Source organism: Pleurodeles waltl, chromosome 10 (assembly GCF_031143425.1).
Source record: "Pleurodeles waltl isolate 20211129_DDA chromosome 10, aPleWal1.hap1.20221129, whole genome shotgun sequence".
Classification (NCBI taxonomy): domain Eukaryota; kingdom Metazoa; phylum Chordata; class Amphibia; order Caudata; family Salamandridae; genus Pleurodeles; species Pleurodeles waltl.
The window spans coordinates 732,992,144-733,011,952 of NC_090449.1; the positions used below are offsets into that span (position 1 = coordinate 732,992,144).

At 42.0% G+C, this 19,809-nt stretch overlaps 1 protein-coding gene across 19 annotated transcripts in view; it reads right to left on the minus strand.

Moving 5' to 3' along the window:
* The window catches only part of SVIL (supervillin), a 601,346-nt gene that overhangs the window by 164,191 nt on the left and 417,346 nt on the right, over positions 1-19,809 (minus strand). For 9 of the 19 annotated variants that reach the window (XM_069211277.1, XM_069211275.1, XM_069211283.1 and 6 more), the window contains 6 exons: positions 18,204-18,251; positions 17,692-17,769; positions 11,973-12,041; positions 9,459-9,627; positions 5,231-5,320; positions 4,898-4,984 (listed from right to left, as the gene is read on the minus strand). In XM_069211277.1, the coding sequence (XP_069067378.1) occupies positions 4,898-4,984; positions 5,231-5,320; positions 9,459-9,627; positions 11,973-12,041; positions 17,692-17,769; positions 18,204-18,251 (541 nt within the window). The remainder of the gene's footprint in view (positions 1-4,897; positions 4,985-5,230; positions 5,321-9,458; positions 9,628-11,972; positions 12,042-17,691; positions 17,770-18,203; positions 18,252-19,809) is intronic. The other 10 variants (XM_069211285.1, XM_069211284.1, XM_069211281.1 and 7 more) reach the window with 4 other exon arrangements.

Below are 19,809 nucleotides of genomic sequence, written 5' to 3' on the forward strand. Positions count from 1 at the left end.
TCAGCAAGCAAACCATTAACTTTATTGCATAGGATAGAAAGACGAATGTTACACACAAAAGAGTACCGGGAGCGTATTACCCCCATACAGTCTCCCTGATCTAAGAATTAATAACACAAAGGTGTATGGGGCATATTCAGAACAGGATATGTTAACCTGTATCACCGGTTGGTAGTCCACCAACTTGATGGTCTACTCGCTGAAATGCAATATGGTAGTGATCACCGGGTGTTAAATGCAAAGTCGGGGGATTCCCCTTACGGACTAGGTGGTCTCACACAATTGCGTCATGCTTCATCACATGACCACCTACCCCCACCTAGGTAGGATGATACCACCTGGGCAGACTCAACCTCGAAGTTAAAAATACTCTGAAGGAGTGCTGAGATTAATCTTTCTGGATTGATCAGGGATACAGTTTAAAGGGAATATAAACTAACATTTACTTCACAAATCACCTGTCTAGTCTAAACCTTTAATTATGGTGTTTGTTTGTAAGATTAAAAACGAATTGTGACAATCTTGAATAAAATGGGTCAAGGTGTCATCAGATCTTAAGTGGCCAACATGTTTCTGCCCTCATCTATAGCCAAACTGGTCTGGAGTGAGCACATACGTTGGCATGCACACTGGGCCTGCCTGTTCATGGAAAGCCCTAGGAGACGGGCATATTACCTCAGGTCTGGGATTTTGGGTGGAGGGGGGAGGGTGGTTTGGGGGGGTTGAGTGGCCCCTTGTAGTCACATTTACTCCAAAGGGAGCAACTTGCCGAGTCCTGTACGAGCAAGCAGCTGGGACAGGGGTACCCTTAGGTGACTCGTGCGGGGTTCCTCGAGTTTTATTCCTCTACATGCATGCTCTCTCTACGATGGAAAGCTGTCCTTTGAATTTTATAGTGATATCATGATGTCCAATTATGAAGCAGTCCTTCGACTATAGGCATTCAACCAATTAACCTGCAGCTAATCAGCCTCCATTCTTTTAAGTGGAGACTCAGCATGATATGAACTTCAAAGTTGCTTTTGATCCTCCACTTTCACCTGTTCTTTTCTACCTCTTCATCGTGCTGATATCTCCATGGAGTAGTGATGAAGGTGATCAATTGCTAACAGTAGTGATTAAGGCTGATGTGAATTGCTTTCCTTTCTTTGGAACTGTAAAACCCGCAAGTTTAAATTGCACCCTTAACGGTAAGCTTTAGTTTTTATGTAAACTCTGAGAAGTAGTTTCCTTGAAGGGATCTGGATCTATATGGATTTTTTACTGTTTCCTAGAAACACACTCTATGACATATGTCAAAAGCAGTAGTATAGCTTAACCACACTTTGCCCTGTACACATCTGCTCTATTTGCAGGGTCCTCCTTTGGACTCGGACCCTCGCTTACAATGTTCAATGGATGGTATAGAAACCTAATTTTAAGGACTTTCCTCTAAACTTGGGGTTTTGAACAGAGGTCGTATTTAACGTGAACCTTATTTTGAGAAGTATCCTACTTAAAAATGAAACTTTTCACTGTGGATATTCGTTATGGAATTGAGACTGCAAGCTGGATCCTCCTAATTAGGTCAAAATCTGTTACTCTTTAGGCAGTTCTCAAACTGAATTTTGGCGATTGTATCATACCCCTGTACAGGAGTGAACATGTGTGTGTAGTGCAATTTTGATGCGACTCAAATCATGCACTTCCAATGTAACTTAGGTTTCGATCTGTTTTCTGCACGTCCAGTTTCTCTTGAATATTCTGAGTGAGAATCTCTAGAACCAAAGTTTTATCCTATCTTCACTACTTGGTATAAGATCCTTTTTGCCCATGTCTCCCAACTAACTGTTGTACATACTACTCATTCAGTGTCATAGAATTCCTCCTTTAAAAGCTTCCTGCAATGACTAACAAGCAACTGAGCCATTCAGTTATAAGGCTCTCAGTACGTTTCCCTTAAGAGATGCTTGATTTTTTTTAAACCATCTTTAAGTTTTAAATCAACTACAGAAGCATTCAAATCTTAGTATATAACTGTTATATATATATATTCTCATTCAACAGTGCTCTGCAAATGATGCATGATCTTTAGAGAGAAAGACTTTAGAAGCCATGCACTTATTTGCGGTGAAATTCCTGGGTAAAAAACAGACTTCAGTGGTTTTTTTTTTTCTTTCTTTTCAAGGGTAGTAAAAAGGACACCCTACAAAATCAGTTTCCCATATCCAACGCCCACCCCACCAAAAAAAAAAAGAAAGAAAAAAAGTGTAATTCGTATGAGACCTAGCCTCCCAGCTGAAAGAGGGCATGGTTTCTAAACGTTATTCATTGGAAACTGAATTCTCCTTCAAAACACCTCACTTTTCTGGTCCACAATGTAGAATCTTGGTTCAATCCAGTATTCCCACAGAACACTGGTAAAAAGCTCCAAATCGGGCATTAAAAAACTGATTGCCTCTTTGCATTCTGGATTTCAGGGAACATGAGTAAGAGATGTTCCACACAAGCTTAAAACAAGATATGGAACTATAACAGGATGCAATATTCCAAACCCAACCGTAGGTGGCTGCACAACATAAGCGTGGCTACTAAACATGCTGCAATTTTAACATGCAAAGGGGCTCAACAAATTATCTACAGAGACAACGCTTGAAAAAAAAGGGAAATCAAAATGTCACAAAGAACTTCCTATGATTAACAGACGTTCTCTTCTGGTCCTTGAATCATCGCCATAAATGGTACAAGATAAAAGTTTTTTTTCTTTGTGTATAATTCATCTTCAGGTTATCTTATTACAATGTGGGTAAATAGTGTAGGTGTTTGGACATAAAGAACAGACCGCATCTGTCCCCACACAATTCTCTGCTACCTCCCACCCAATTTATAGCATTTTAGACATCCTAAAGATATGCAACTTTATGATTTTCTTCAACCAAGCTCTGGGAATTACACACACACACACACACACACACACACAGGTCAAGGCATTGTAACATGAGCCCCACCCTCTAAAAGGGCTAGGCACTTTAGATGCCTCCCATGAATTCAACGCTGATCAGACTTTGGACTCAATATCTGGACATTTAGAAATCTACCCCCTCTCATGATCTGAGCATTGCAGATAACTGCAACCCCAAAGGTCTGTGTACTTCAAACACAATCTTCAAGGTCTAGGCATTTTTAAATGAAGTCCTATAAGATCAGCGCATCTGATACCATCCATTCCACATGTCTGGGCATTTGAGATGTCCCAAGGACCTTGGCATTCATAGCTCACATCTCAAAATTTTCAGACACCTACAAGGACGGAGCATTTTCAGGAACTCAACTCCTTTCACGTTTTGGGCTCCTCGAATTTCTCTCCAAGAATTGGAAATTCAATTATGAACGCCTACATGAACTGTACATTACAGATAACTCACTGTATGCAATTCATGTCACTAACATGGCCCCAGAATTTTAGCACACCCCAAAAACTAGACATTTTAAACAGCCCTATGGTTTAAGAATTTCCAATATACCCCTTGCCTCTTTGGGTCTTACCATTTCATCCACTGCCAAGCTCTGTATATTTATATAACCATGCCCCTTCAAAAGTGATGACCATTTCAGAAATATCTACTCCCCAACTCAAAGGTCTGGGCATTCAAATATTTACAACTCCCTCCCCCCCCTCCCCGCGCACACACACACACACACCGTCCAAGGTATGCGCATTTCGTATACTTCCCCAAAAATCTGGCCACTTGGGATTTCCTCTCAATTATCTGAGCATTTCAAACTCCTCTACCCCACAACCATGGCAAAAATCTGTAAATTATAGATACCACCCTAAAGCGAGAACATCTAAACTTCAGGTTGCTCATGCCTCCATCTCCCTACATCTGGATATTTAACATACTCTATTGCAGCGTTAGCAATCAGATATGCTCAACACCCCTGAAGTCTTGGCAATTTAGAAACACATCCACTCCCAAGGTACAGCATTTAAAATATGGAATTTAAGGTACCCCATCGCAAGAAATTGGTAAGATTTTAAGACTAGTACAAAGACCGATAAAGATGAAAAATTAACAAATTGGACAAGTCTGAAGTGATTTTGTAAAGGAAGGAAGTTGGCGACCTGTGCAGAGGGCTAGGCTTGCCATTCCATAATGTCAGGCTTAGTTACCTAACCTGAGCATGTTAAACCATGAACCAAGAAACAGAAGAAAGTTTGAACAGAGGTTATCAGTACTGTAGATGCATAAAGAACAACGTCTTGAAGCATTTTCTTTGCTTTACAGGCAAACAAAGCTTTCGCTTAGCATTTGAAAAGTGATCAAACTTTTTCAGGCCCAATACTTCAACAGCACAATTCTGAATAGTATGGTGTTTTGACAGTCCAGTTTGGGGTGAATAACTAAAAGGACACAATTACAATAATAAAAAAAACACAAATGCAGGTAATCTTTACTTGGAATGACATGGATAAAAATGGAAGAACATGTACCTAAAAGTACAGTGTGTGATAAAGGTCATATTGCATTAATTTCTGTCTTGAGGGAAATGGCCTCATTGAGCACAATGTTAAGCCTTTTCTGAAAGTTTAAGGATGTAGCCTTAACTTTTGCCTCAAGACGGGAACAAAGAATTCTGTAAGACTATCTACTCATGCATGACATTGGCCAACTCGAGAAAATTGACAATCAAAATATCAAAAATGCCAAAACAGCACTTTTAACACAGCATTCTAGTGCACATCGTGAGGCTTCCACACGAAGGACAAATTGGATTGTAGTGTGATAACATGTGCCAGATCACCTCGAAGTGCCAGAGTAGTTTTATATGTGATCACACTGTATCCCTAGTAAATAGTCTGGAAAGGTCATAAGGCTGTAGAGAATGTACTTCTTATAAGACAACCATCACCCACCTTTGTTATGTAACCGTCCCAAAAACGATTCTAGTTTATCCAGCTTCATGTCAGACTCCAAATGCATGTCTGGTGTAGCTTCAAATTCTGAAAGGAAAGTGAGAATGCGATAAGTGCAGATGATCACAAACGGACATAACCAACTGAACAGTGTGGTAGCTTACCACTAACAAGTTTCTAAAGGAAGGTTTCAATATTAAACCTTCTTGGGAGACCACACCATTGGAAAAACGTAGACAGCAAATAGATGTCTACCTAGTCAGACATTCATCAGTAGCAAGAGGCCACGAAATCAATATGTGTCCTACACAAAAATCGGACAATTCAACATACCCTCAAATGGCTTTGAAATTGGTGTGTTCGACTTAAATCGACAGGCGAGAGGAGTTGCAACCGGTGTTATGGCTGTCGGCGATGCTAGTCCTAGTAAACAAAGACAGCTTTGAGAGTCAGGCAACCAAAACCTTCTATTGAAGAGATACATAAATGCTAAAAGGTACAAATGAAAATTACACACTAATCGCTCAGGAAGAAAGTATTGATCATATACCAACAGTGCATTTAAAGAGGGACACAATACCTACATATATATATATATATATATATATATAACATGTTTGGTATAAATGGATAATTAATAACGTGGAAGCAAAGTTTAATAATTTGACACTGAAATTAGCCTAAAGACTGTCCAAAAGTTCTTTGAAGTGAAGTACACGACAGCTATTAAATCATCACGCATTCAATCCCAGCTGTGTTTAAGACACCAAAATCAATTGTTAAATATCCCCTTCCTCGTTTGGATGTAACTTTTTTTTTAAATGGCTTCAAATTTATGTTAAGTAATAACAAGCAGAGAGAAAAACTGTACAAACTGAATTGTGCACATGTTCTTCACCAATACGTCTGTTCAGTGAAACAAACACTCAACATCGAACATACACAGGTGAGCTGAGCTTCCACATTCACGTCACTGCCTGTTCATCATTTATGTAAGTATATTAGGCTGTGTTAAATTTTATGTCTCAGACAATAGCTAAGTGCCAGAGTAAGAAATGGTATCTTCTAGAATCGGTGGGAGGTCACAGTGAAAGAGCTTTATGTTCCACTTACATGAGACATTAATATTTTAAGCCATGGTAGTTTTATGGATTACGCAGGTAATGTATTAATGATGACACCTGTAGAGGCTTTTGCAGTTTGTGCAATTTCCTCAGATATGGAGAAGGCAGAAACTGAAAAGCTATGGGCTGGCAAACCTGAACAAAAGTATTTCAGGAAGTCAAAGTGCCCTTTTAGCAATTGCACGATTTGCAAAAAGTCAGAAATGTCCTGCTGTAGAATTACTTTCATGTTTTGAGCAAATTTCCAACTTTCTTCGACTTCAAAAAATAATTAGAGTACTTCTGGGAAGCTGTGATTGCGCATCTTTCTAGCAGTACTCACTTGTGCTAATGTTTCAGCATTATGGAATGCGCATTTACAAATCTGGAATTTTAATGTCCAGCTACATTGCCTCTTCCAGCTTTCTTTCCTCACAACGCAACCCCTTCTACATGCCCACCCATTTTTGATGGTGTTCAATATTTTCTTACTTGAAAAAACAATCTGCTTTTGCATTAACTGGAATAAAGCATCAACTGCTTACAGGATGGGAAATCAGCTGCCAAAAAACTAAGAAAACCCACAAACATGGCCGTTACTGGGAGTTCACCTTTTGTACATAACCCACTACCCATTTTCCTCTAGAATGCTCACAACGTGTCCCAGTACGATATTAACAAACAAGAAAAACTGACCCATGATGACATTTTGTTTGCCATAACATTTTATAGGTGCAAATTGATCTTTTGTGAATAAAGTGCATGTTAGACTCAAATGCTGCCTCAGTGCACTTAGGTGTAAAAATAGCTGTGTGAATTGGGTCTCTGAGTGAGAAACACTCAGGTTGCAAAGGGCTTGAATACCTAAGCTTAGCTGAAAGTTATCACGCATAATAACTTTTCAGCTTCAAGGGCTAACAGAAAATCAGACCACTGTGAATTTCTGGTTATGTATGGACATGACCAGGCTTCAGCTAAATGCAAGTGCCCTTGACATGTACAAGGTCTTTAAATGTCTTCTGAGGTAAGGGGGTGATCAGAAGCTGAAGCCATACCAGGCATGAATGTATCAATCCAGCACAAATGTATTCGTGAGCACTTAAATAAGAAGCTAGGGAGGACCGAGACTAGAAACCTTCTGGTGACAGAAGCAGTAGCAAAATTAGTCTAAACACATCTGGAGACTCCTTCAAAAGAACACTGAAGGGTACTAAATAATTCAAAAGATTAGGATAATGCCAGTTCAATCAGTGTATTTGTAGAGCACACTATCACCCATGAGGGTCTCAAGGTGGTGGGGGGGTGGGTGCTGCTACTGCTCAAATAGTCAGGTTTTGAGCCGCTTTCTGAAAGTCAGCAGGTCTTCGGTCTGTTGTAGGGGCAAGGGAATGGTGTTCCAGGTCTTGGCGGCGAGGTGGGAGAAGGATCTGCCTCCGGTAGTCGCTCTTCGGACTGGGGGTGGGGGGGCGAGGGCGAGGTCAGCTCAGCAGAGTTGGCAGGAAGGGGTGCAAAAGGTGAGTTGTCTGTTGAGGTAGGCTGGACCGGTGTTGTGGAGCGCCTTGAGTGCGTGGGTGAGGAGCTTGAAGGTTATCCTTTTGTTGATGGGGACCAGTGTAGGTCTCTCAGAAGGGGAGTGATGTGGCTGTAGGCATCTAGGATCAGGCGTGCGGAGGAGTTTTGTATGCGTTGCAGTCGTTTGAGGAGGTTGGCCGGGGCTCCTGCGTAGAGGGCGTTTCCGTAGTCAAGTTTGCTGCGGACGAGGGCTTGGGTGACTGCTCTTGTATCTGTGGGGATCCATCTGTAGATCTTGCGGAGGGTGTTGAAGCAGGATGAGGAGACGGCTCTTACTTGCTTGGTCATGGAGGGTGTTGAGTCTAGGATGATGCCCAGGTTGCGTGTGTGTTGGGGCTGCTCCCATAGCAGTCGGCCACCAGGAGTCGTCCCAGGCTGAGGGGTTGGCGCCGAGGATGAGGACCTCCGTCTTATCTGAGTTAAACTTCAGTTTGCTGTTCCACACCCATTCGACAACTGCCTTCATTCCTCCGTCGAGGTTGGAATTGCTGGTGAGGGGGTCCTTGGTGAGGGAGAGGATCAGTTGGGTGTCGTAGGAGATGATATGGAGGTTGTGTAGCCAGACGATGTGGGCGAGCAGGGCCATGTAGACGTTGAAATGTGTAGGGCTGAGGGACGAACCTTGGTGAACGCCGCAGATCTTGGAGGCTTCGGTGCTGAAAGGGGGTAGGCGGACGCTCTGGGTTCTACCGGAGAGGAAGGAGGTGGTCCACACCAGAGCTTTGTCCCGGATCCCTGCGTTGTGGAGGCGTGTGCGTAGGATGCAGTGGCAGACTGTCGATGGCGGCTGAGAGGTCCAGGAGGATGAGGGCCGCGGTTTTGCCACTGTCAAGCAGGGCTCTGATGTCGTCTGTGGTGGCGATGAGGGCGGTTTCGGTACTGGTTGCTGCGGAACCCTGACTGGGATGGATCCAGGATGCTGTTTTCTTCGAGGTAGTGGGTCAGTTGTCTGTTGACTATCTTCTCAATGACCTTGGCTGGGAATGGGAGCATGGAGATGGGACGGAAGTTCTTGAGGTCTCTCGGTTTGATCTCAGCATGCTTCCAGCAATCGGGGTAGGTCGCGGTCTCGAAGGAGATGTTGATGACTTTGCGGAGGTGGGGTGCGATGGTGGCGCTTGCTTTGTTAAAGATGTGGTGCAGGCATGGGTCTGATGGAGATCGAGTGGATGGTGCCCATGGTTTTGATTGTGTCGTCTTCGTTCACGTTTGCCCAGACGAGCAGGGGGTCATAGTTGAAGGTGGGTGGAGAGTCTGAGGAGTCTGATTAGCGGGGTGGTCTGGCTGTTGAAGCTGTCATGGATGTCTTATCTTGTGGTGGAAGAAGACGGTGAGGGAGTTGCACGGGTCTTGCACAAGTCAGTTCTATATTGTACTGCAGTTATTTAACAATAACTGAAAGCTGAATGTTACGTAAAGGTTCACAATTTCTTATTCAATGGAAGGATCATGACATTAGAGCCAGCAAGGTGTGGCTACACATGTCAAAGCAGGAAATCAGAACTCGGCCATATGAGAAAAAAAAATTGGGGGGATTTTGACTGACTACGGAAAAGCAAAAAAAAACTGAGGTTAGATAATGGGGAATTGTTGGTTTATGGTATATGTAGTAAGTGCTACTTGGCTCCACTAGATCAATTCCCAGAAGAAAAAAAAAAAAAAAATCTAAAGTAGAAACAATTCTGGACCCACCCACTAGATGGCACAATAATGCACAGCTCGTGAATCTAGAAGGCATTCCTGCTGCGAAAGCCTGCTACTGTACATCCAGTTAACCTGATTTCACATTGGCTGGTATCTGAACAATGTTTAGGACAATTGTTCTCAAATGTACATCTCCGTGGGAAAAAAAAAAAAAGAAATAGGCTCATGATTCGAATGCAGACCTTTCTTCACCATGCGGCCAGCTACTGTGAACTGTGTGGAGTCATTGGCTGCCCCTCGGCCCTTTGTTTTCCAGGCTTCTTCCTGAATGTTTATCAGATGTTTCCGCTCTTCAATACTCATGTGCTTCCTCTCCTCGATGGTCATGTGGGACTCATGGGCATCGGTCCGCTGCATGGGAAGGGAAAACCTTGTAAACAAATGTGAGACAAGCCTTTTGTCCACAGCCAAAAACTAAAATAATTATTTCAACCACGGTATAGAAATGTGAATTAAGATCTGGTCGCTGTTGAAGACATGATACAAGATCTTTGTATTTTCAATAGAAAGTATATTTTCATGTAATGTTGCACTGTAGTGTGCTGCAGTGGACAAATGTCAGTCAGTTAGTTCTTTACTGCAGCTTGCGTTTAAAAGTGACTTAGTTTCCTAATTAAACTCAGAGGGGTTTCCTTAATGATCAGCATATTCCACTGAAGGCACACCTATATAAGAGTGAATCAAAATAAGACCTTGCTGTGCCTGGTAAGTTTTTTCCCCAATCGATCAAAAGGTGCCTTAATTTAACATTTGTATTAGTAAATAATGTAAAAAACAAACAAACAAACAAAAAAATGCTCCACCTCACTCACGTGCAGGCCTTGCTGAACCAAGTTACAAAGGGCAAATATCAGCTGGCAGCAAGCTACAGACATATGCAGGCATGTTTCCCCTCTAGTCAATCCTGGTTTGGGGGGACACCAAAGATTCTACAGTATGCACTTGAGCTAGCTAATTAAGAACTTACAACTTTTTTAATGAGCTAGAGCAGCACTGCACATAAATGAGAAACAAAAGCCACAACATTCCTTGAAAAAAATATTTAACCTCTGTTAAAAAGCTAAAAGAATTCTAACCGGCTTATCCAATAGGATATACAAAGTTTAAAAGACAGCGGGTCATAAAACATGTATGATTAATGCCACCTTGCCATAGAGTTATCGAGAATCTACAACCTCAAAACACCAGCTATAGAGGTGACCACATCCTAATGCATCTTAATATCAAAGGCAGACGATAGGCTGAACTTTTCATATTGACATTGATTGGGCTTCTAGACCCTATGCAACAGCAGAAATGTGGTTGTCCACAGGCTAAATTAACCAGGTTTTGGTGAGGAGCAGAATAGCAACACATTATTGAACTTTCAAAGCATTCTACTACATGTTTCCTTAAGAGCATGCAAGTTACAACTCAACCACCCTACAAAAATAAACGTTCTATTTGGTCTATGGCAGAGGAAGACCATTTATAAGGTACTACTAAAACTTACATTATGCTATCTGACTGACAGATCAAAACCAGTTGGTAATCAAAAAAAGGGGAGGTTGATACATTGTGGTCTTTTAAGGGCCAATGGTCTACCACGCCATTAAGGTACATCTACAAACCAAAATGCTGCATGAGTGGACATAACTGGCCGATTTCTTCGAAACTAGAGCCTCAGTTCAGCTGTCCTTTTTACTACAGATGTGAACTAGAAAATGTGTTGTGCAAGAATGGGGTAGAACCGGTAGATAAACAAACTTGGCTACCGTTCTATTTCTACTTTTCTCAATTCAAACCTTAAATTCCAGCATAGTCTACAGATTTAAGAATACAGACTATAAAAGCCCCGAAATAATTTTGCTAGGACTGCGTCGATGAGAACATGATTGCTACACAGCTAAATCTTTATTAACAGGAACTTCACATCGGTGTGACTTATGGTCAGACTGGTTTATGCTGTAGTCACAGAAACAGACTTATCTAGTTTCAAATATTGATGTCACTACACAGCCCTCGATTTTAGTTTCCCTTTGCAGCTAAAATCCAGCATTTATGTACCGACATATTCCAATGGGCATTTATATCACATCCAAATTCTAGAGAACTAGATAGAACGTCAATCTTCCCACCCAATTAGGAGGGCTGCTAGCTCAGGCTGATAAGCATCCTAAATTTGAAGCTTGGGAGTGCACCGAGAGGCTGGGATGTGTTCTCAGCACAGTTCACAATGAACATGATACAGTACTTATGAAAGCTGCTGCTGGGAAAAGGCGTTAGGCTGAAGGACAGTGCATCCCTACAAACATGCCTGTCCAGGGTTGCAGATGACCACATGTAAGGCTGCCCAGGTGTTGTGACCTCGATGTGAAGGCCGGCGTCATACGTGAGGGACAGATGTGCTCCTACTATGGTGCACCAGGCATGCGAGATAGTTCCCCAGGAAGACGGTTTAATTTAAAACGCCAACACTGGTTTGTAACCTACAGTTAGATGCACAAGTGGTCAGGCGACTTGCTCCTGTTTACAGTATGAGGATTTTCCACGAGTTGTAAATTTATAGTCATACGTGGAGATACGTAGAATCTGTTAATCAAAATGCACTACATGTTCATGGTTAAACACACTGACAGACTGCTTTTCGAAAACGACCAGACAGAGGATTATGTTAGAATTGCAGAGGCAACAGACCAATGCTTATTGCATTTCACCTTCCATCTCCAGGGGTGACGCTCATCAAAGGCCAGAGGGCTGGATTCTCTCACACCATCTTTACTAACCTTGAAGGGAAACAAAGAAAACGGAAAAGTAAAGAGGAGAGAGAAGAAAACAGACAAGGAGAATATGCCACTCCAGGATAAAGCCACGCCCCCCGGAAAGCCAGCAGTAGGCCCGCAGTGCTTTAACTGGCCTGATGCAAAAACTGGTGCGATTCAGGGTAGCGAACCAGCTCCAAAACAGGAATTTAGTGTTCATACTTTTGGAAAAAATGTGCACTGGGCAGATTCTTTGCAAAAGAAAATGTAAATTGCAAACTGTGGATTTTATACGCCAGATGTCACTATGGTTAGATGGGTACTGCCAGGAAAATATTTAAAGTCGAGCATTAAAATTCATAATTCTAAACTATTGGGAACTGGAACTAAAATAACGGAATAAACCTGTCTGCTATTAATATTATGAACATCTGAGAAACAACACTTATAGCAGCTATCTAATGAAAAAAAATACTATGAAGGCAAAGTCTGCCATTGAAATTGTGGCTTAGTGTCCATTAAAAAAAACTGGTGTCCTTGTAGTCAGGTCAAAACTAGGGCAAGTAAAAAAAAAAAAAAAAAAAAAAAAAAAAAAAAAAAAACTTACATGCAGAAATTGGCTACCCTACAAATATATGAAGGTGGCTCCCACATCAAGACAAACCTATGATATGGAATAAAGAACGGGTGAACGAAAAACAGATTGAAATGCAGCAAGGTCAACTCTGGGAGTCTTCCCCTTATCACTATTGTTATTTGAGCTAGTGGCTGAGCCCCCTGCATGCAGATTACAACAGGGTTTTTTTTCCAGGGGGTACCCAGGCTGGAGACAACACATGTTTTCTCCTCATAGAAGGATGACACATTGGTGCATTTACGTGATCGCGATTAGATCGGTACCCACATTTACTGGATAAACCGGAGAAGTTTAGAGCGGTATTGGGACTGCATACTGATTGTAGTAAGTTACATCTGGTCCCCGTGAGTAGGATGGGGTAAGGCGTGGAGGCCGTCCCATCCGAACTGGTATTAGAGTGAGAGGCAACATCAGATATTTGGGGGTGCAGGCAGCACACTGACCGAAAGCCAAATATTTACCTAATGTAGGTAAGATGGTGGGTGGTTTAAGCCGTTCAGCAGATTTGATTTTTGGAATGAACGCGGCCATTTACGATTATGGGCAGGATATTGGTCGTGAAAATTGTGTTTTTGCAGAGAGGACTATACTTTTTACAAAACATTTAGCATGTTCGGATGGACACGTTGCAGCCCCTTGAAGGTTCACCGGGTGCTCTGGCATGGGCTGGGAAACTGAGCCGGGTTAAGCTGTATACACTAAAGCTCCCTTGGGTGACTGAGGTTTAGATCTCCTTGACATTTTTGCATTAAGCTGCAGTGGAACTGCAGCATGTAGTTCATTGGGATGGAAGGGGGGTAATTGGCAGACACATTTGGCTGGTACCTGCTTTTAGCACACATTGCTGGAGTTTTTTCATGGTGTGGTGTTCCTGGTAATGAGCTTTCCCGTGCGGAATTGTGGCTTACAGTTATATTTAGGATTTTGAGGATGTCCCCGTTTGCTATGGAAATTCTTTGCTGGTATCTAAAGCCATTAAAAAGATATGAAAAAGGAAATGTCATTCTGTGCCAGGCAAGATTGTGGATACTTGGTGAGTGGGTATTTGTTCCTTTAAGATAGATTCATTATGTTTGAACAGGCACAGTATATTTGTGTTGTGAACAGGACAATTTCTACAGTATGCTAAGATGGCACATGTCGTAATCCCCATTTGGACCACATGCCCTGAACCTCCAGCTGAACATGTTATGTAAAGATTATTGGACATGATGGGATATAGGAAACTGGTAACTATTATATGCAGTGTTTGTACACTATAGAGGGGGTGACACAGGAAAAGCTTGGGATCTCTGGGAGACCCAAAAGAGCTTACGGAAAGTGAGTGGAGGAAGGCATGTGAGGAAGTTAGGGAGATATATCATAAGGCCTTTCTACTACATTTTATTGCTTGCATAAAACAGACCTGGGTTGGCCCTGATTTATCCTGGGAGGTAGTTCCCATCGGGTAGAAGTTGTTCACCTGAGGCAGACTGTTAGATCTGTCAGCCTTAGGATGTTCTTCCCCCAAACTTTATGCTTTCTTTGCCTCACTTTTGCAGATCTGCTTTTGTTGAACTTAAGACTCTAGGCACATTACCACTGTTAACCAGTGCTAATGTGCATGTGCTCACTCTTCTAAGACATGGTAACATTGGTGTATCCACAACTGACGTTTAATTTACTCATAAGTAGCTAGTAAAGTGCACCACATGTGCCAGTAAAATAAGTGCTACCTTTGGGTCTGCAGCATGGATTGTGCCAATCCCCACCCTACCTTAGGCAGCCCTTTAAACGTGTTTAGGCCTGCCACTGCAGAGCCTCTGTGTGCAGTATGACTCATGTTGATTTGCCATTTAAAACCTCTTGTCAAAACTTAGACTCCTTTTATTACACACGTTACCCCTAAGATATGACCCTAGGTAGTCCATAGGGAAGAGTGATATGCAATTAAAAGGCAAGACATTCAAGTTTTACATGTCCTGGCAGTGGAAAACTCCCAAATTAGTTTTACACTACTGTGAAGCCTAAACCTCTCATAGGATAACATTGGGGATTCCTTATTGCATTTAAGGAAGTGTAATTCCTGATTGAGAAGGAGTGGACCTGTCATGTTTAGTACACATGGAATTACAATGATAAATCCTCTTTAATAGTAGAGATGGGTTACTATTACAATTTCAAAAACACCACTTTCATAAAGTTGGCATTTTCCTGTTCCTAGACCGTGCGCCTGCAGCCTGTCTCCAATACACATGTGGGCTGGAGTGACAGCTGGATTCCTGCATTCTCTCTAGACAGCCTCACTCAGGAAGGGTAAGTTTGACTGAGTGGTAATCTACATGTTGATGGGTCATACTGGGCAGAATCGAAGGAAGGAGCTGACACTTACACCTGAATAGGCAGGGTCCTGCCCCTACACAAAGGACTGCTTAACTTCATGTAGCGAGTCTGGAGCCATGGCAGGAATGGAGGACCTCTGCACTTCAAAGCCCTTCTTTAAAGTCAACCCCCACTTCAGATGCACCATTGGGTATAGGAACTGGCCATCTGACCTTACCAACTCAGTACACTTCTGACCTGTGAAGAGCTTTGTCAGGAAGAAGGACTGCTGTGCTGCTACAGGGGCTGCCACTCTGAACTGTTGCTGTGGAAGAAAATATTTTCTGCTGTGCTGCCCTCTGCCCTGCTGAGGAAGGACTGGACCTCTCTCGTATGAACCCAGAGTGACTAAAGGCGTGCCTCCTGTTCTTATTAAGTCTCAGGGACACACAAGACTGACCCATTATCACCCACAGCAATTGGACTTTGCTTGCTGCAAGTCTTGCCCTGTCAAGTGGTGACAATCTAGTCCCAGGCCCTTGGAAGTAGGTATAAAGTGCTGTAACTGCCATAATCCATGCATCGCCGCTATTGCACGATTGGGACCAATGCATCTCTTTCAACGCAGACGCATTGCTGCTTGAGGACTTTGCATTGCTGGCTGCTAAGCGAAAATGCATCATTTTCCTCGACTGCGCAGTTCGGAACAGATGCATTAGCATTTATTCCTTTGGATGCAGGCAATGCATCACCTCCTCTGCTCCTCTCATCAGGTCTCCAAAGTTGAAACATCTGCCATCCAAACATACTTTTGTAGCGGGCAAGGTTGGTCCCTGAATTGGACCAACCCACCATCATGGTTGACCTATACTTTCAGATTTGACCTGGTCAAGTGTAACCAGATAGTCCCGGTTGGCAATTTATGTTTCTAAGCACTATACTTGCGCATATTCTTTAAAAATTGATATTTCTACTTCTACTTATTTGATTTTTGTTGTTTCAGTCTTGGTGTGTTCATTATCTTAAGCTCTTCTTTTTCTAAACAGGTGCGGTATCTTTGTGTGGTGGTTGCAATGTTTTGCTACATTAAAAGTTGCACAAACACTTTACACATTGCCTCATAAATTAAGCCTGCCTGCTCTGTGCCAAGCTACCAAAGGGTAAACAGGTTAATTTATGGTCTGTATCTGACTTACCCCGACTAGAACTGTGGTTCCAGCTTTCAACATAGTGCATACTTCAGCCAACCAGAAACCCAATTTCCAACAATGACCTTTTGCATGTGACATTGGTGTGCACAATGGTGGAGTGCTTCTGGAATGAGGTGGCAGACACTATGAATGCTGCAACTGGCATGGCTGTGAAAAACGTATTTGATAGGTATATAGCCAAAAGAGAAACAATGGAAAATGAGGCTGCAAATGTGGGCACTGGGAATGCTCTTGACAAAAAGATGCATTGCCATACACACTCCTCTTGGAGCCCTGAAAAGGATGTATCAGAATGGGCACATGCAGACAAACATACAAAGGTCTCTTGAACAGATAATGTGCTGGAGGATCTGTCAAAAATACTGATGAAAATAACTGATCCTCCCTACAGAGGACCTTGAGAAGGGTAACTACAATAGAATAACCTATGCACTGCCTGGGAAGAGGGAGTGGTGTACATCAGAGAAGGGATTAGAATCATTGCTATGGCGAAGATGTCCCTGGTCTGCTATTGTAATGTGTAAAATATATATGCAATCCTCCAATGTAGTGGCACTACTGTTATGTCACTAAACTTGTAAAAAGAAAAAAAAAACGTAAACGTTTCAGCTAGAAACTATTAATAATTACGTACATCTGAAAAAGCTATGCAGTTTAGTATAAATTCAGGGAAAGTTGATGCAAGTTGCAACCGCTGTCAGTTAACTGCTTTGATTTCAAAGGCTTGACAAAACTATTATTTTAAGGACTGAACAGATATTTCATAAATATGACGAGATTTTACAGCTAAAATGTGTTCGGACTGTTCCAGAAGAATGGCGGACAAAATAAAAACAGTATACGTCAATCAATTTTTCTTACAAATGTACATACTAATAGGCAAATGCAGTACAGAAGAATGGGAATATAAATAAGAATAGAAATAATGTGTCTGCATGTATCTATGATACCTATCGTGTCTAGATGCAGATCAAGTGGATTTTTATATATTTACTAAGGATAGGTTTCGATGGAGACGAAAATAGTTTTCACATCCATGAAGTCTTTTATGGGCAAAATTGCTCAGTCTGATTTAAATCAATGCCTGGATTAGAATTTAGCCAATCAGAAGCCTTTGCATGCAGACATTTGGTATTGTGTGCCCGTTTTTTCAGTCAGTGCGTAAAGACTTGGTAGCTAGTGTGCTTTGTTACCCACATGCAGCCAAGCAGAAACAGCTGTTAATTGATCTTTTCCCTTCACACATCCACTTTTGGGCTCTGGTTATAATTGTGGGAAAGGCCGTTCACACCAGTTAAAACTACACTACGGTGAACAAAAATCTTAATATCCTTTATTCAAACAACCTCCTAAAAGTAACTACGGACTATCTCAGGATGAGAATTCTCCATCGAATTTAGCTGCAAAGTTGTGATTTTTTGTTGTCTTTGTGGGCAGACCTATGCCTGGCTTGGTATATAACTGCATGCTAGGCCGTTGGGTCTGGCCATGCTCACAAGGGTGAAAAGCACAAGCGAATCCTCACCTGAGTGATAGGTAAAAAATGCTGGCATTTATGGGTGGCAGGTATAGCAGGAGAATAAGTAGAAGCAAAGACAGGTTCCTACAGACAGGGCAGAAGCAAAGCAAGAGCGTTAGAGTGGAAACAGGAAAGTGTGGGTCAGATAAGAAATTATGCGATTTCGCAGGTTGTTAGGTGTGAACCAGACATGTTTTAATGAGATTAAATGCCCAGAAACCCATAATGACTAAACCTGCTTATTCAATGCAGCAATCATAGGAGGACAAGAAAAAACACCAGTATGGAGCGCATCCAAATTGCACGTACAAATAAGGCGACAATAAAGACATGATGGGGACACAGATCACATGACACCATCTTAATCCAGCTGCCACCAAAGTATCCAACCACAGCACAGAATGGTCCTATGCAGAACTCATGCAAGCTTATGCGAATGAGATGAAGCAACATGATGCACGTGAGAGGAGAGTACCAGGCACTCCTTCAGCGAAAGCCCACGCTGAGGTCAGGCTTACCCAAAGCGGATTACACATGGCATTATCATCGCTAATTCCTTCGTCTTCCTACAGGTTAAATGACAAACAGGAAACATTGCAGGATGCTGGAAAGGTGGTCTTTTCAGAGTCGATCATTCATATTCCATTAGTTAGCACTTTACTCGTGAGCATTACGCACATGCATGCTCTAACACACACAAACACGTCTGTACCGCAGTGTGCTCCTTGAGGGTGAAGGGATTACACAAGCTAATCATCTCTTTAGAGGTCACCTCGGTGCACTATTTTTGGAAAGGCTTTCTGCTTTAGAGGTCACATGCATCATTCCGAGTAATCAGCGCAGTAGCCACAAGAGACATTCTTAAAAGGATTTTACTATGCAAACGAACACAGTTAGTCTAATGTGAACAAAAACAATGGTGCTCAATTCACTCCTTTGTAACTAATCATGCTATGGCTTTTTATTCCACATTTTGAAAAAACAGAAGTGCTGTTAATTAGAAACTGGGACCAATAAGTCTCAGTTCAAACCACAGATGATATTTTTCCAAAAAGAGCCACAATGCTCATCAACAACCACACCGAACCGTTAATTATGAGAAAGAACAGTTTGCTTTGGTAGGTAGTTTACATGGAATTAAATCAAAATAAAAGAACAGATAACTTCCTTAAGGAACATTTCCCATTATAAGCAACACATCTGTTGTTCACATGGTATTTAAGTGGTGACAGAGCAAAAGGAAAAAAAGCATGAATAAGCGTAGTTACTCACCAGTAGAAGCTCCAACACTACTAACCCATGAGAATTTGCCTGAACAGTTTGCCACCTTGTAGTAGGACTAAAAGGTATGCTGCTACTTTTTTTTTTTTTAAGTAATTAGACAGGCACTCGAGGAACTTTTCATAACCCACTATTCAAGCAAATGACTACAACAATTAGAAGCAGGAGAAATCTAAGTGAAGAGTTAAAGCATTAGGATTTACTAAACATTTGTTCCATTTTCCTTGGTCTAGTCACTAATACCCGAGAGCGCCCTCTTCTCCCTCAATGTGCAAAATACCACCTCTGCTTGCACAAAAATTAAGCCAGACACTAAAATGCATCTGGAACATAAAGGGCACAATGAGCCTACCTTACTTTACTGATATGTGCCAGACCTGCAAGATTGTCATCAATAAATAAATAAAAAAGCTCTTCCAGATTTAACCATTGCAAACCTCCAAAGCTAGCTTGATGGTATATATTCAGTCACTGGGTGTCTCCAATTATGTGGTTTTGGCAAAGTACTCAGACTACCTTCCCATGGTATTGCAGCAAACAAACATCACTGTCATGATGGTGTTCAACCAGAGGTACTCCACTGAACATGGGTGTTTTAAGGGCTTCAACATGGCACTCCAACCACACTTCAGGAATGTTTCTGAATAAAAAGATGACGGCTTGAGGCCATGAAGCCTCACAGTTAGGAATATTAGCATCTTCAAAGCAGACACATTCAGAGGTGGTTTCCATGTAGCCTACCAAAGCAGAGCTGGTTAGATGTACAACTTCTTTCACTGAGACATACATGTTTACATTTCTGCTTAAATGTTGCATCTGTTCTTTCCAAACGTGAGGTTTCAT